The sequence below is a fragment of the Austrofundulus limnaeus genome, unplaced genomic scaffold, assembly GCF_001266775.1.
Source record: "Austrofundulus limnaeus strain Quisiro unplaced genomic scaffold, Austrofundulus_limnaeus-1.0 Scaffold128, whole genome shotgun sequence".
In the NCBI taxonomy this organism is placed as follows: Eukaryota; Metazoa; Chordata; class Actinopteri; order Cyprinodontiformes; family Rivulidae; genus Austrofundulus; species Austrofundulus limnaeus.
The window spans coordinates 643,976-657,959 of NW_013952530.1; the positions used below are offsets into that span (position 1 = coordinate 643,976).

At 38.1% G+C, this 13,984-nt stretch overlaps 1 protein-coding gene across 3 annotated transcripts in view; it reads right to left on the bottom strand.

The window, feature by feature from the left end:
• chchd6a (coiled-coil-helix-coiled-coil-helix domain containing 6a) overlaps positions 1 to 13,984 on the bottom strand; it is a 65,497-nt gene that overhangs the window by 38,152 nt on the left and 13,361 nt on the right. For 2 of the 3 annotated variants that reach the window (XM_014015357.1, XM_014015355.1), the window contains exons 5-6: positions 6,874 to 6,897; positions 5,743 to 5,826 (exon numbers count right to left, since the gene is read on the bottom strand). In XM_014015357.1, coding sequence (XP_013870811.1) covers positions 5,743 to 5,826; positions 6,874 to 6,897 — 108 coding nt within the window. The remainder of the gene's footprint in view (positions 1 to 5,742; positions 5,827 to 6,873; positions 6,898 to 13,984) is intronic. The other variant, XM_014015356.1, reaches the window with a different exon arrangement.

The window sequence follows — 13,984 nt, forward strand, 5'->3', positions numbered from 1 at the left end:
GGCTTGAGTTCTGATCAAAACACCAGAATATCTCCATCTTGTCGGGATCACACAAACATGCATTATGTCGTGGGTGTGTGTGCACATGTTAAAATATACATTTATAAGAATGTGTGTGTGCAGCTGTGTGAGTCAGGTTGTGGGGACATAATTTTGTTTACACATTCATACTGAAGGGGGACGATAAATCCTAGGAGCACTAAATTTTACTCCAAAGACATGATTTAAGGTTAGTACAAGGGTAATGGAAATGGTTAGAGTAGGTCTCCAGGAAATGAAAGTCCTCTCAATTGATGGAGGCACAACAGTGTGCAGGTGTGTTTTCACCCCCTCTGCTCGGCCTGGAATAAAAGCACCGCCACTGGCTTGATTTAGAATAAAGCAGCGCATGTGTGTTTAGAGCGCAGATATTTCCAGTGCACTACACAGAGGCCTCGTTGACAGCCCGTCAAGCAACGTGTCAAACTGGGAGAAGCATTATTATCTCCTTCTGTATGCTCCGTTTCTACAAGCTTCAAAATATGCTTCATTATGACAGCAGTTTGTGTGAAAGAGTCAGAAGGCAGCAAGACCGCCAGCGCGAAAAAGTGCAAAAAAAAAAGACAAAAGAGGAATTAGTCAGATTATTAAAAGGTGCATGGAACGAACAAAAGCATGCCTCCGTGTTCGTATACGGATTTTCTCGTGAATTGTTTAGTTTTTGAGAACGGAGGCAGGTATGCTTCTATCTGATAAATAATTCAACAGGTAGACGTCTTTACCGCCAGGGCCTGGTACCCTCAGTGTGAATCTGTGGATATTAAACAAAACCAAAGTATTTTTATAGAACTGTCCGATGATTTCTGGGCATCGTGAGCATTTTGAGCAGTCAAGCACATGTGGGCTTTATGTAGCTTCTGAAGCAGTCTGCAAACACGCTGAGCCCTGAGATAGATACACGAGTCTGCCTATACTGTCCATGTGGGCCTGAATACACAGTATCTATGCAAATAATATCTCTCTCTCTCTCACACACACACACACACACACAGGCGCACACTTGTCCACACAGAGAGGTCTGTCTGCAAACATCCTGAGCTCAACAGTAAACACAGCTTGTGCCACCCGTATGCCAGCCTGCCAGCCTTCAGCTCACTCTCCAAACCCAACCTGTTACTAATGAGATGAACACAAATAGCCACTCAGATGACACCAGGACCTGTGTGGAAGTCTGTCCCAGATATGTGAGAAATCTACTCATCCACTAAGAAACATTTAGGCTGACCACTTGAAATTTTATTGATAATTTTTCTTTTGTGAATTAACTCATAATCTGCTTTGTTATTCCGTAACTAGACTAGGGCTGCCACGATTAGTCGACAAGTCACGATTACTGTCGAAATGGTTGATGCGTCTTTTTTTTTTCAAACTTTGTTTTTCTCTCCAACAGTGTTGTTTTTGACTGCTTTTTTAATTTTAGTCTTTTGAACAAAAATACTTCTTAGTTTTAGTCATTTCTATATTTAACGGTTTTAGTCTAGTTTTAGTCGACGAAAGCTTAAAAAAATTGTTTAGTTTTAGTCTTAAAAAAGACAACATATTAGTCTTTACAAATTAATTTGAGTAATTTGTGTTAACATTTGTGAATTCGTGTTACTCTAAAAATGCCCAAAACAAAAACATTCTCACTTTGTGGCTTTATTTCTCAGAATTAGCTAAAGTGCAATGAACATACACAATGCACATGCCCAATATTATAAGCAATAAAGGGGAACACACACGTTCAACTCAAACTTGTCAGCCAGGACGATGAAGATGCATCTTATTTATAAAAACRGACATCRTGCAGTCCTAAACTTAGTTAGTAGACTATTAAAATTGTGCAAACGAGTGTTTACATGCACCAGACTTTTATTCACAACAGAAGCATTGGCATGCAGAGTTGCTAACTCCCGCCGGCCAAAAAATAAAATAAAAAAACACAAAGAGTTTTACTTTCATCATGAACGTAAACAAACAGCATCTGAGCTCAGAATGGACCTGCGACAGCTTTTAATGGTGGAGATGTTACTCCCTGGTTAAGCTACAGGTGAAGGACGGACTTGTTTTTGCGAAGCGGCGCAGGCTGTGAGAGAACGGGAGGAAATGTTGTGTGCTGCTGTGTGCGCGCGTGTGTAACGCTGTCCCTCCCTCCACTCTGCATTCTAAATGATTGACAGACCACCGACTAACATTTTCGTCCAGTCTCATCAACGAAAACTCACACACATTTCGTCACATTTTAGTCATCAAAGAGCTACGTTTATTAGTTACCGTCTCGTTATCGTCATGAAAAAAGGGGGCGTCAATGAAAATATTTTATCATCATCGTTAACAAAAACAACACTGCTCTCCAAACTGTCGCGGCACCTTCCACTGCCACGTCCGCCTTTCTGTCCTTGACACACATGTGCAGTAGTGGTAATTAGGGCTGCCACAAATGATTATTTTTATAGTCGACTAATCGGTGATTAGTCAGGTGATGGAGCACATGACCCTCTATGACTTTTGCATAGGACTGTATGTCCACCATGTGGAGGCGGAGCTTATAAGGCTGAGTTCACCTGAAACTCCTCAGACTGTAGAATTCTCTTGGAGGAGAGACAAAACATTTCATTAAAGTAGAACCCATCCAGAGGACCTACTTATTTTTTCTTTTTGATTTTTCTACCTGGATTACTGAGATGCATCAGAACATATATTTAAAATCAATCCTTCCTCCTCGTAACTCTGTGCTAAAGTGCCTTTAAATAAATAGTTGCTGATGACTTTGAATATATATGGTCAAATATACGGATGGGTAAATGGCTACAGGTGTAAAAATGTCTCAAACAGAGAATAATTGCAACTTTGAAAGGTAAAGAGAAGCAAGTACAGTCCATTTACAGTTTCTCATCAGCACAGAGCCTAACAGGGCAGGATTTGACATGCCCAGTTTCCAAAATCCTAAACTCTTGCTTTAGCCAAATAGGAAAAAAAAAACTTGCTTGAGTCAGTGATTCCAACTACTTATTTTAGTCTTTCACAACTCTCACACACATTGCACACAGTCACACAGTTTTATAAAATGGTGGAAAGTTTACTCCAGAACTTTGCTTTGGATTTTCTTTTTTAATCTTCTAATAGCGATTATAAAAAAATGTAAAAATGCCAACCAAATGCAACGTAACTGCAGAAAGGAAGAATGAAAATCTGGCAGAGTGACTGCTACCACATCAGGGCACAGACCAACTCTGTCATCAGGACACTGTGCTGCTACAGAATGTGGCTCAATCTACTCCATCAACTCCCTGTGCAAGACATGCTTGAATTAGCCTTGGTAAACACAACAAAATGCTTAGATTTTACACATAATGTCCTTTAAAGGTCTTCTCCATTTGAGTAATAGAAGACAGCTTCCCCCAGAGAGCCAGAGGTAAAGGTTCTCTGCATGGCGCCTGGTGAGACTGAGACTTAACTTGAAACCACACCTTTTCTACCTGGCAAATGTCAAACACATGAAAGGAAATTGAAGGTCTTGTAAAGGCTCTCCAGAGATGCTTGGACTGGCTTCAAGCTTCGCTGCTTGTTGAATCATAGTGAATAGACTCGAGGGAGAGCTTTCTTCAGTGCCCACTTTACTCGGACCCCCATTATGCTGAACATGCAGGCTCAATGTTACCTTACATCTGCTTTCTATTTATGTCAATTGTTGCATTACACTTATGTATACAATACCCAGTGAGCTGCAGAGTTGTAAAGTAACTAAGTACAAATACTTTGTTACTGTACTTAAGTGGAAATTTTGGTTATCTGTACTTTACTTGAGTAATTATTTTCAGTGTACTTTTTACTTTTACTCATTACATTTTTACACAATTATCTGTACTTTCTACTCACTACATTTTTTAAAAAGGTAAGAAGTAGAAAGTCATTACTCATATTTTATTCCAAGTTATTACTTAAAAAAATACTATCCTGATAAACTGCGTCTCCTGGATAGAATGAATTTAATTGTGGTTGGATGAGAAGTATAAATATATACCATTCTGACACCCTATTAGCTTGTACACAACCCATCACAGCTGCACGCCATTAGAAAAAATATTTTTAAATTGACTGAGTGGGGGTGAGGATGAGGGTGGGATGGTGCGATTGTGTATGTTTGGGTATTTGTCAGGCTGTGGTCTAGGCTGCCCCTCCTGCTGGTTTATCTGGGGGCCCGCTGCTACTCGGGCCCCCGGTGGGGTGTGCGGCTGGCCGCTGGCGTGCTGGGGGTTCCCGGGGTCTGGGGCTGGGTGCTGGGGTGTGTGCCGGCCTGGCCTGGTGACTGCCTGTTGGGGCTCGGGGCCTCTGGGCCTGTTCGGCTTTGGCCTGGAGAGGGTGCGCCCTGGGGGCCCGGACCTCTGTGCCCTTTTCTGGATCTGCTTTGGTATGGCGGGTGCCGGTGGGGCCCATGAGTTTGTCGCTGCTGGCCCCGGGTTATGTGTGTGTGTGGTCGCTGGGGGGACTCTCCCAGTTCTCCCCTATGGTCTGATCTGGGGGTGGGTGGCGGATCTTCCAGTGCGGGTGCCCCTTGGGGCTCTGCGCTCGGGATCCCTCTCAGGCCCTTGGGCTCTGGTCTTCCCTATGTCTGCCTCGTGTCTTGGGGGTTGGGTCTCGGTCCTCCACAGTCACTATTAAATATTCCATTGGAGAAATCTTGTATACACGCATGTTCACAACTGCTCACAAACACGTGTTCTGATCCGGGGGGTTCTGACTGGTCACTGAGTGTGTATATATGTCTGTGTGTATATACTGACAATATTTATGAATGTAGGCATGTATGTATGTATATCTTTATATATGTCTGGGTATGTGTATATTTTTATATATGCCCTCCATGTATTTATCCATTTATTTTTCAGGTGAGCGGACAGATGTTGGGTGTGTCGTCCTGTGTTTTGTTGGTGTATATTTAATTATATATATTTATATATATAATTATACATATAATTAAATATATTTTCTCTTCACAAAAAAATCATAATGGTGTGGAGAGGATAGCTATAAGGGAAGAAGGGAGGCCATCTTAAAAAAAAAGAAAAAAAAAAGAAAAAATATTTTTTGGAGAAATCAACTCCCAATAAATGTCATTTTGGAAAATCTAACTGCTCACTTTTACTCAGTACTTTTATTTTTAATTCTTAAGTACAATAAATATCAGATACTTTAAGACTTTTACTCAAGTCATATTTTTTAGAAGACTTTAACTTTTACCAAAGTATTTTTATGATAAGATACTTGTACTTTTACTGAAGTAATATTTTTAGAGAAGACTTTAACTTTTACCAAAGTATTTTTATGATAAGATACTTGTACTTTTACTCAAGTATCACTTTGAGGTACTTTATACAACACTGGTGAGTTGGTACACCACATTATCTTTGTGTCCAAAGAGGGAGAAGCTGACTCGTTGTTTTTTATTTTCTCAAAGTGTGACTCAGACTGCTCCAGCCGTTAATGTTTCAACTTCACCATGATGAGAATTACATTCTATCACAGAAAAGATTCTGCACAAGTCCAGTACATTTATTTTGCAAACATGCACATGCTTCGACAACCCGAAATAACTGTACTTAAATTTCCTTTAACTTGATTCCATTTTTCCATATGTTTGCATGCATGTATGCTTCTATAGCTCAGTCCTGAGCACAGCAACTCTACGACTCTGTGAGCGTGTGTGCGTCTGTGTAAATGTACCCGTTTCTCCAGCTGTGTGAGCTGCTCCGTGTAGAATGCATCCARAGCTTTCAGTTGCGTGTCTTTCTTCTGTAGCTGCTGAGCCTACAAGCAGACACACAAAATATACAGGACAGTCAATTAAGCRTTAACAGTAAAGATCATACGATTAACTTGAAATCGACTCAAATCGAAGGAAAATTTAAGAATTAAATTAACGTTCATAGTGTTTTTCCATGCTTGTGCCTACAGTGGGATAGACAAAGCCAATGGAAAATGAGAGCAAGTGAGATGGTGATAAAAAAATGGGTAAAATATCAAAGATTTTGTTTTTTTCCCTACAATTCTGCACAAATTCTACATTAATGAAAAATTTAGATGGAACAGGGAACGTAAGTAGGACTGACTCTGCATGTAAAAAAAGTTAAACAAATAGAAATGAAATATATCCTAGGGTTGGGCGATATTGGTAAAATAATTAATCACGATTAATTGTGGTATTTAGCCGACAACGATTAATTTGACGATTAATCCTCTGGAGTCCCTGGACACCTTTATGTCCTAGTCACATGACCTATTTAGTGGGAAAGATTTGCTCTTTGTAAAAAATCTTTTCCAAATTGTGTCAAAATCAGACTTCAGGCTATACTTCAAATTTTAAATTGTGTTGATAGATAAATAAATTACAGAACTTTTGTTTAAATGTTCATCATATTTGAAGTGGAGAGGAGCACCGAGAGGACTGACCGGGGAAATATCCAGTCAGTCTGCCTGGTGGCATTAATCGTATTAATCGTCAAGTGCCAAAAAATAATCGATTAATGTCTTTCTGACGATTAATTGCACACGATACGATTATGCCCAACCCTAATATATACATTATATACATGCAAAATAAATAAATCGAAAGAGGTTTAATTTGCTTCTAGCTGATCATTAATAGGCTTGTTACTTCATTTGCACTTCAAATTACAGAGATTCAACATTTTTTACTGTTTATACGAATAGAAATCATTACCTATGACTCCAACATACTAAAAACTGTATTTTTGTCAAGAAAAATTCATAGTTGGAAACAGCACAAACTGGAGCTCAGCAAAAAGATGGAAAAGCCAAAAGAGCAGGACTTTTCGAGGCTACAGTGAAGCTTACCATCACCTCTATCTCATCTGCAGACTAGAGATGTTTGACAAAAGTGAAAGAGAAAGAGCAGAGGGCACAGAGGGACAGGGCAAGAGAAGGAAAGAATGACAGGAGAGCAAAATAACAGTAGTAAGAAGCTAGAACTCAACTAGACCACATCATTTAGATTACAGCATGATAAACACTAAACTGAGACAGTTCGTTTTTTAAATGATAAAATATATGTACGGACAAAAATTGCCATGTCAAAAATAACATTTTATTGTAAACAAACTTTCATTATTGCACACACACATTTTTCTGAAAGTTAAGCCAAACTACAAAAGACAAAGTGCTTTTTAATAAGGTTATCATCCCTACCTGTCATCTAAAACAACAGTATTCTGAGACCAACGATGTAGGTTGACAATCCACCCACACCACCCGCAACTTTTCATAACAGTCTGAAATATCACTTAATTAACAAAATATAATTACATAAAGTAGAAAAAACAATTTTATTACTTGTTATACAACACTTACACACTTGCTTCACTCTGTCCACAAGAGCAACAGATCTCAACAATTCTTACAAATTATTCAGGTTACTGATGCTTATTTTAAAAGCACAAAGTTATAGAAATAGCAGCAAATATAATTTACAAAGACAAATAAAATGCATAAACCAGACTTTATTTCAATATTAATTTAGTTATTTTGTATATCAGATCCTTCTGATTTCTGTTAAACCTCAAACATTTAAAAAAATTAAAAAGCAGATTTTGGAACCTTTTTCTGATTCCGCAAAACCTAATCTAGAGTTTGGGTTTTCAAACCCACCTAAATGTGCTTGTGTAGACAAAACACTATTAAAAAACCTATTAAACTGACTGCAAAGCAGCTGTCTGTATTGTCTAATGTTTGCAATATTAATAGTTACATTACAGAAATTTTTAGCACTTGATTTTGTTGAATTAATGCCCAACAAAATAAACCAGGTGATATTTTATTTTTATTAGATTTAAAAAAATCTGACTACATTCTTACCTAATTGTGTCAAACCTTAAGGGCCTGCCACGCTATAATATTTTAGACAACTTCTGCCAACTTATGAAAAGTTTGTCCAACACTAAAGATGTCAAAGCTGATAATGAAATAAAAAAATTCTACAGGAAGCCTCTTTTGGACCTCTTCATACTGTAATGCAAATATTTAGATAGACATGTAGCTAATAGGAATAGTCATAAAATGTTCATAAGTCGGCATAAGTTGTCTAAAACCTTATAATGGGACAGGGTAGATGGTCTTAAGGTAGATGGAATCAGCTTACAGGAACATTATGTCATCTTATGTCAGCTAGGTGAACTAATGTACACCTTGTTAGTAAATACAAAATGGTTTATAATCTCTAATATGTAGAAAAATATAACTTCACACTATTTCTTTAACTGACAGGCTGCCACTATCTGAAAACCCCAATGTACTAAATGTTGCACATCTGGCACTCTGAGCAAATTAATGCCAATCAATATTTAAAAAGCACTACTGTTGCAGGTCTTTCAGAGCACAGAAGCACTGAAAAGCAGCAGCGGCAGCAGCTCTGAACAACTGAGGTGAAAAGTATCTACATGCACATATGCACACACATACAGAGGGAGAGGAAGATTCATCATAATTATCAAAGCTGATAAACGCCAAATCAAACCGGAGCCAATCGTCTGGGTTTCATAAACAGACCTTAAATGAGGGGAGACAAAGTGCGAGAGGGTCCCTGATGTGAGAGAAACTGCCTCTGTTGGTGAAAAGACCCAGCTGCTGCAATTTAATGGAGGAAGAAAAAAAAATGAAAAGAAAAAAAATGAGACTGCGGTTGCTTTTTGTTAATTATATATGTCAGACAAGTATCCGTTTGGTGGAGATTAAGCAGAAAAACGAAGAAATTTAATTAAAAAAAATGTTTTCCTTCCTATCTGTGTCTCTCTGTGTTGGTCCGGTTTTAATTTGCAGTCACAGAAGAAACTGCAAGTGAATCAGATGACTCCTCTGGTGTCCCTCCAGGGACCTGCGAGTTTCTGGTAGATAACAGCCAGCCAGGCGTGACTTTACACACAACACACCACACCACATAAGCACACCAAGCCACAGAGGAGAAGAACTAAAGCTTACCTGCACGTAGTTAGCCTGACTCTATGCCTGACTCTATAGGACATTACCTCACATTGTCATTGAGTTTGTGTTTTTTTGATTAAAGCAATATTTATCAAAAAGCCTCTGTCTTCCTCATTTTGGAATAAAGCCACTTTGTACAGCCCCTTTTTCTTCCTACTATATAACTATTTAACTTGACACAATAAAGATGCCAACCTAGAGCATTAATGATCTTTTAAACATGTAAACATTTGAAAAAAAATTCTCTCTGAAACAAGTCAAAATACTACAATGCATCTTGTGGTTAAAAAAAGACAATTAAAAGGAAATTTAGGCTTGGAAGTGAGATGTGTATTTAAAGTAGACATATGATACTTTGAAATCCTTTTTCACATTAAATCATTCAGTTAGGGTCTATTTAAAGTGGAACTGTAATGCTCTGGTCTGAATTCCTCATAACTGAAGCTCCACAAGCCCCTCTTTCACCTCTTTTCTGCAGCGTCTCAGATCAACTCGTTTTGAGGCTGTCTCTTTAAATTCAAACAAAGCACTTCACACCCCCCCCCCTTCAGCTTCCAGAGCAGTCCATTCTTAAATTAATGGGGGGGGGGGGGTATGACTATATAGCAGTGCAGAAACGTTTTATTTACAAATTAAGTAAAAGATGTCAAACAAGGGAAGACTTGTCCAATTAGCCTTATCTGTTGGAGCCAGAGTCTGACCCAGAACCAGAGGAGAATGAAGACCAACAAATTTAGTTGGTAAGTCAGGCCTTATTTAGCAGTTCCACTGCAAATACTGTGACGTAATAAATCAGAAAACGTTCAGTGGGTTGAAGAATATGACCCAAACAGATTCTAAAATAACTGTGCAGCACTGGGAGAGACTAAATTAAACTTKTCTGCACTCCTAGAGACTCCAAGTACTGAACATCATTTGATTTTTGCATGTTAATTTTAACTTTGTTGAACAAAAAAAGGCTGATTTTAATCCATTTTAGGAATAAAATGTATCACCATTAGTTCTGGTATCATTTTATTCATACCAGGACCTAATAAAATGAGAGGAATATCAGTATCAGTAATGTCTGAATTAAAATAAATGCAAACAAGATGACAAAAGGCAAACAAAAATGTTCTCTACTGAAATTGGTTAAGAAAAGAATAAAAAAATAAAAGTTGTATATCCTCTACAACAGCCATCTCATGCTGCAGGTTTTGAGATGAAGCTGTAGAGACAACAGATGGTGGTTGGTTGAGCTGTTAGTGTGTCTGCCGGGTGGATGCTACAGCTACAGAGGGTCAAATACCAGAGCCAGTACAGAAAGAGCACAAGAGGAGAGACTCTGTAAATTACTGTTAACTGCCCAGTGTATCATCAATATATCACATGGGCATGCAACACTCATATTTTGGCTCGCAAGTATGGCAAGGGACAGGCTCATATTAAAATACACCAAGAAATATGAATCTTTCCCTGTGGGCAGTTTGTGTGCTGTGTTGCTATCTGATCGCAGAAGCAGTCTGTTCTTCCACCACATCTTTCTCCCCTCTCTCTATTTACTCCGCTGTGTTTATTCAACACATAGCTCCCGGCGAGGCAGTAAATTAGCACTCAATAATAATCGGACTGATAATTACAGCCAGGGAACTACACCGAAGACTGAGTGGGATAAAATGGGCCACTGGCCCTTCTTCTTCTTCCTTTCCTGTTCCTCCACTTCTCCATCCATAGAGTTACTGTTTCCACTCAGACTGCTCCATAGACTTGAATATAGAGCACTAGACTGAGCCCCGCCCATCCCGTCCACTGGTAGCATCTGTGACAGCATGGAGGAGCAGAAAGGGCTTCCAAAAAGGGGCAACAGCTCACAGCCACCATAGAAACTAATAGATAAACAGCAAGCTGAACCGGAGCTGTTTCACAGATTATCAGTCATGTTTTTACAATAAATTAATAACTATGTTAATTTCATTCAACAATCATGTAAAACAGCAGAGATATACCAGAAAAATATATAATTTATAAATAACAATGATCTAATCTAGACCTGAAGTCAGCCTGTAACTTAGACTTTAGCTAGTTGAAAAATGATGACTTCATCTAGTAATAAATTATATTTATTATTTCTTCTTACTGTCATAAAAAATAAGAATATTCATATTTACCAGTCAAGAGTTAGAAAATTTTCTCTGGTTATAGGATGAAACTTGTCTCTATTAGCTAACCTTCTTCTCAACAAGTCAGGTTCCTCTAACAAAAACTTAAAAATACTCACATTTATATTATTTTACACTCTGTAGGTCTAAATATTAATCAGAGACATTTATAATATTATTTTACACTCTGTAGGTTCAAATATTAATCAGAGGACAAAGTAATATTTAATAGTTTGTGTTAAATTGTAGCATAATTCAACAGTGCTACACTCTGTATATATGCTCCACAAGCTAATCTCTGCTAACCAGTTCAATAAATAACAGTGATTACATCGACTTTATAAGATTATTTTAATTTTAAACTGTTACATTATGTTCTGCTCAGATCACATTGAGCTAAATAAGATCAAATCTGCTTACTTGTGTTGTGAAATTAGACATTTTCCTGTTTATCTTCTGTTAATAAATCCATAACACAAACAGCTTTTCTGACATTATTTAAAACATTAGATAGATTATATAAACTGTAAAATATTATTAATAATTGGGTTAATATTATTATTAATAGTTTTTAAGATTACTACATCATCAGTCCTTTATTTCTGCTCTGTCACCAACATGTACAGTAATGGGAAATCCASACTCTTGACCGTTTAGCGTTAGCCATTAGCTTCACCAGCTGAACACACGGTCACGTGGTTTCTGCGCACTCCAGCTGTTCTATATAAACTTCTTGGACTGCTCCCACTTCATCTGTGGCAGTATCGTATATTTGACTGATGCAAACATTCAAATTCTCCGGTCACTGTGATGGTACACACCAATCACCAAATCAACTGTTCTCAAAGTTGGGTTTGTTTGCATCTCCATTCCAGGTATACATGCCAAATTCCAGCATTTTTTGAATAAGGGAAATGTTTTACAAACTTATTGCTGATAGCGACGACTAAAACTCCCCTGCTGTCTGCCTTCCTTTTCTCCTTTTCAGGTCGCCTCACCTCACTATCTGACATTGCGGTAGTAGAAAACGAGCTTTTGTGAACACAGTCACCCTAATGGCTTTACATGCAAACCCATGTCAGCTCCTGCAGATTACAATTACTGATACAACAGCGAGCTTATCTGTACCTCAACCTCCTCTACCCTCACCATTCCTCTATCTAGCCACTCACCGCATTAATACGATTTCCTTCAATGCCACTCCTGCCATCACCTCACTCCTTTCCACGCTCAAATCCCAGGCATTTCCTTTACTTCCTCTGTGTTTTCTGTATCTTTTCTAATCTTCCTCTATTGCATTGAATTTCTTTTCTCCCACTCATTTTTTCTAACCATAGATTATGTCGTTAGGGATCATTTGTCAGTACCTTGTAGAGTACTTAGGAGTATATTCTTAATTCACGGATTTATTGTTTATTCATGGTGCAAATTCATCAAGGAGGGAGTTTAATCTATTTTAAATGCATCTTAGAAACAAATAAAACTAGTTCCACAAATGATGGTTTGGCTCCCACATAGATAGTCTTTTCCCAGTATGTGTAAACATGCTAAATTAGAGCAGTCTTGGTAAATAACTTGAACCGACATCAACCTATTGAAATTCAAGACAAAGCGTGTTCTAAACAAGTCATTTGACCAGTTTTTCACTCATCTAAATGGCATAATAGCTGTGTGTTACCATATGTCTGACTAAATAAGCAGTCGGAAGAGTACATGATAAAACATCAAGCAATTCACCAGCTCATATGTAATGCTATAATGAAGCATGTCCCATCTGTCTCAATCTGTATCAATCCTCTCTGTGTGTGTTTGTGTGTATGTGTGTAAACACAGCTGTTTCTCTCACACTTATAACCAAAGACTGAATGAGTTTCCTAAAACATGTGAGAGACAACAATGTCGCTCCATCAACAGAGAATCTTCAACTGATTACATAGTTTTAGGTATAAACATTAGAAGCAGGTTTGTCCAATCAAAGGCAACATCTGTTTCCTTCCAGAGGTGGTGGTTGGCAGACAAACAGAAAAGTAGGATCCCAACACAACTTGGTTTGAAGTAGAATTTCCTCCCAGAAGCCATGGGCAATCAACAGCAGGGATGTTGAAATGACCTACTGTATAGGGTAAGGTAATGTAAAATCTTGTGCAAATACTGTAATGTGACTGATGAAGTTGATATTATATTCAGGTCGCCTCATTTTTAAACATGAAAAATGTAACTAATGTAATTAATTGGATTATTCTCCTAAAGGAGTTAGTGAACTTTTCAGCAACAGTTAGGACTAAGGTTTGGATTAAAAATGATGATGTAGCTGCCACTGATTATTATAATTTAATTGTATACCTGATGATTAGTAAATTAGGTACATCTGATTAACATGGTTAATTAAAGTGGTCACATAGGCAACAAGTCTAGAAGGGAAACCTGGACATCCCACTCCCCAGCTCTTCCTGGGGGATCTGAAAGGCTATGTCTCAGTTCAGGGGCTGCGTCCTTCAAAGTCTGCATTTGTCAGCTGCTTGAATGAAGGCTGTCCCAATACACGGGCTTCTTCTCATGCAGCCCACAAAACCTTAGAAATGAAGACAGCATCCGAGTATCCTTCCCTGCCAAGGATATCCCATGAATCATTGTGCCGTCAACAAACTAAACARAAAAACAAAGATGGTGGAGTTTATTTTTACCAAGTCGGCATAGTTTGGAAATTCATCACAGACCAAATGGTGTTTTTAATGTTTAGCAACTTAGCTGATGATATTTTACTGCGATAAGATGTTTAAAGGGGCAATATTGTGTTTCTCATGCATATATTTAAATTCTATACCATAATAAAG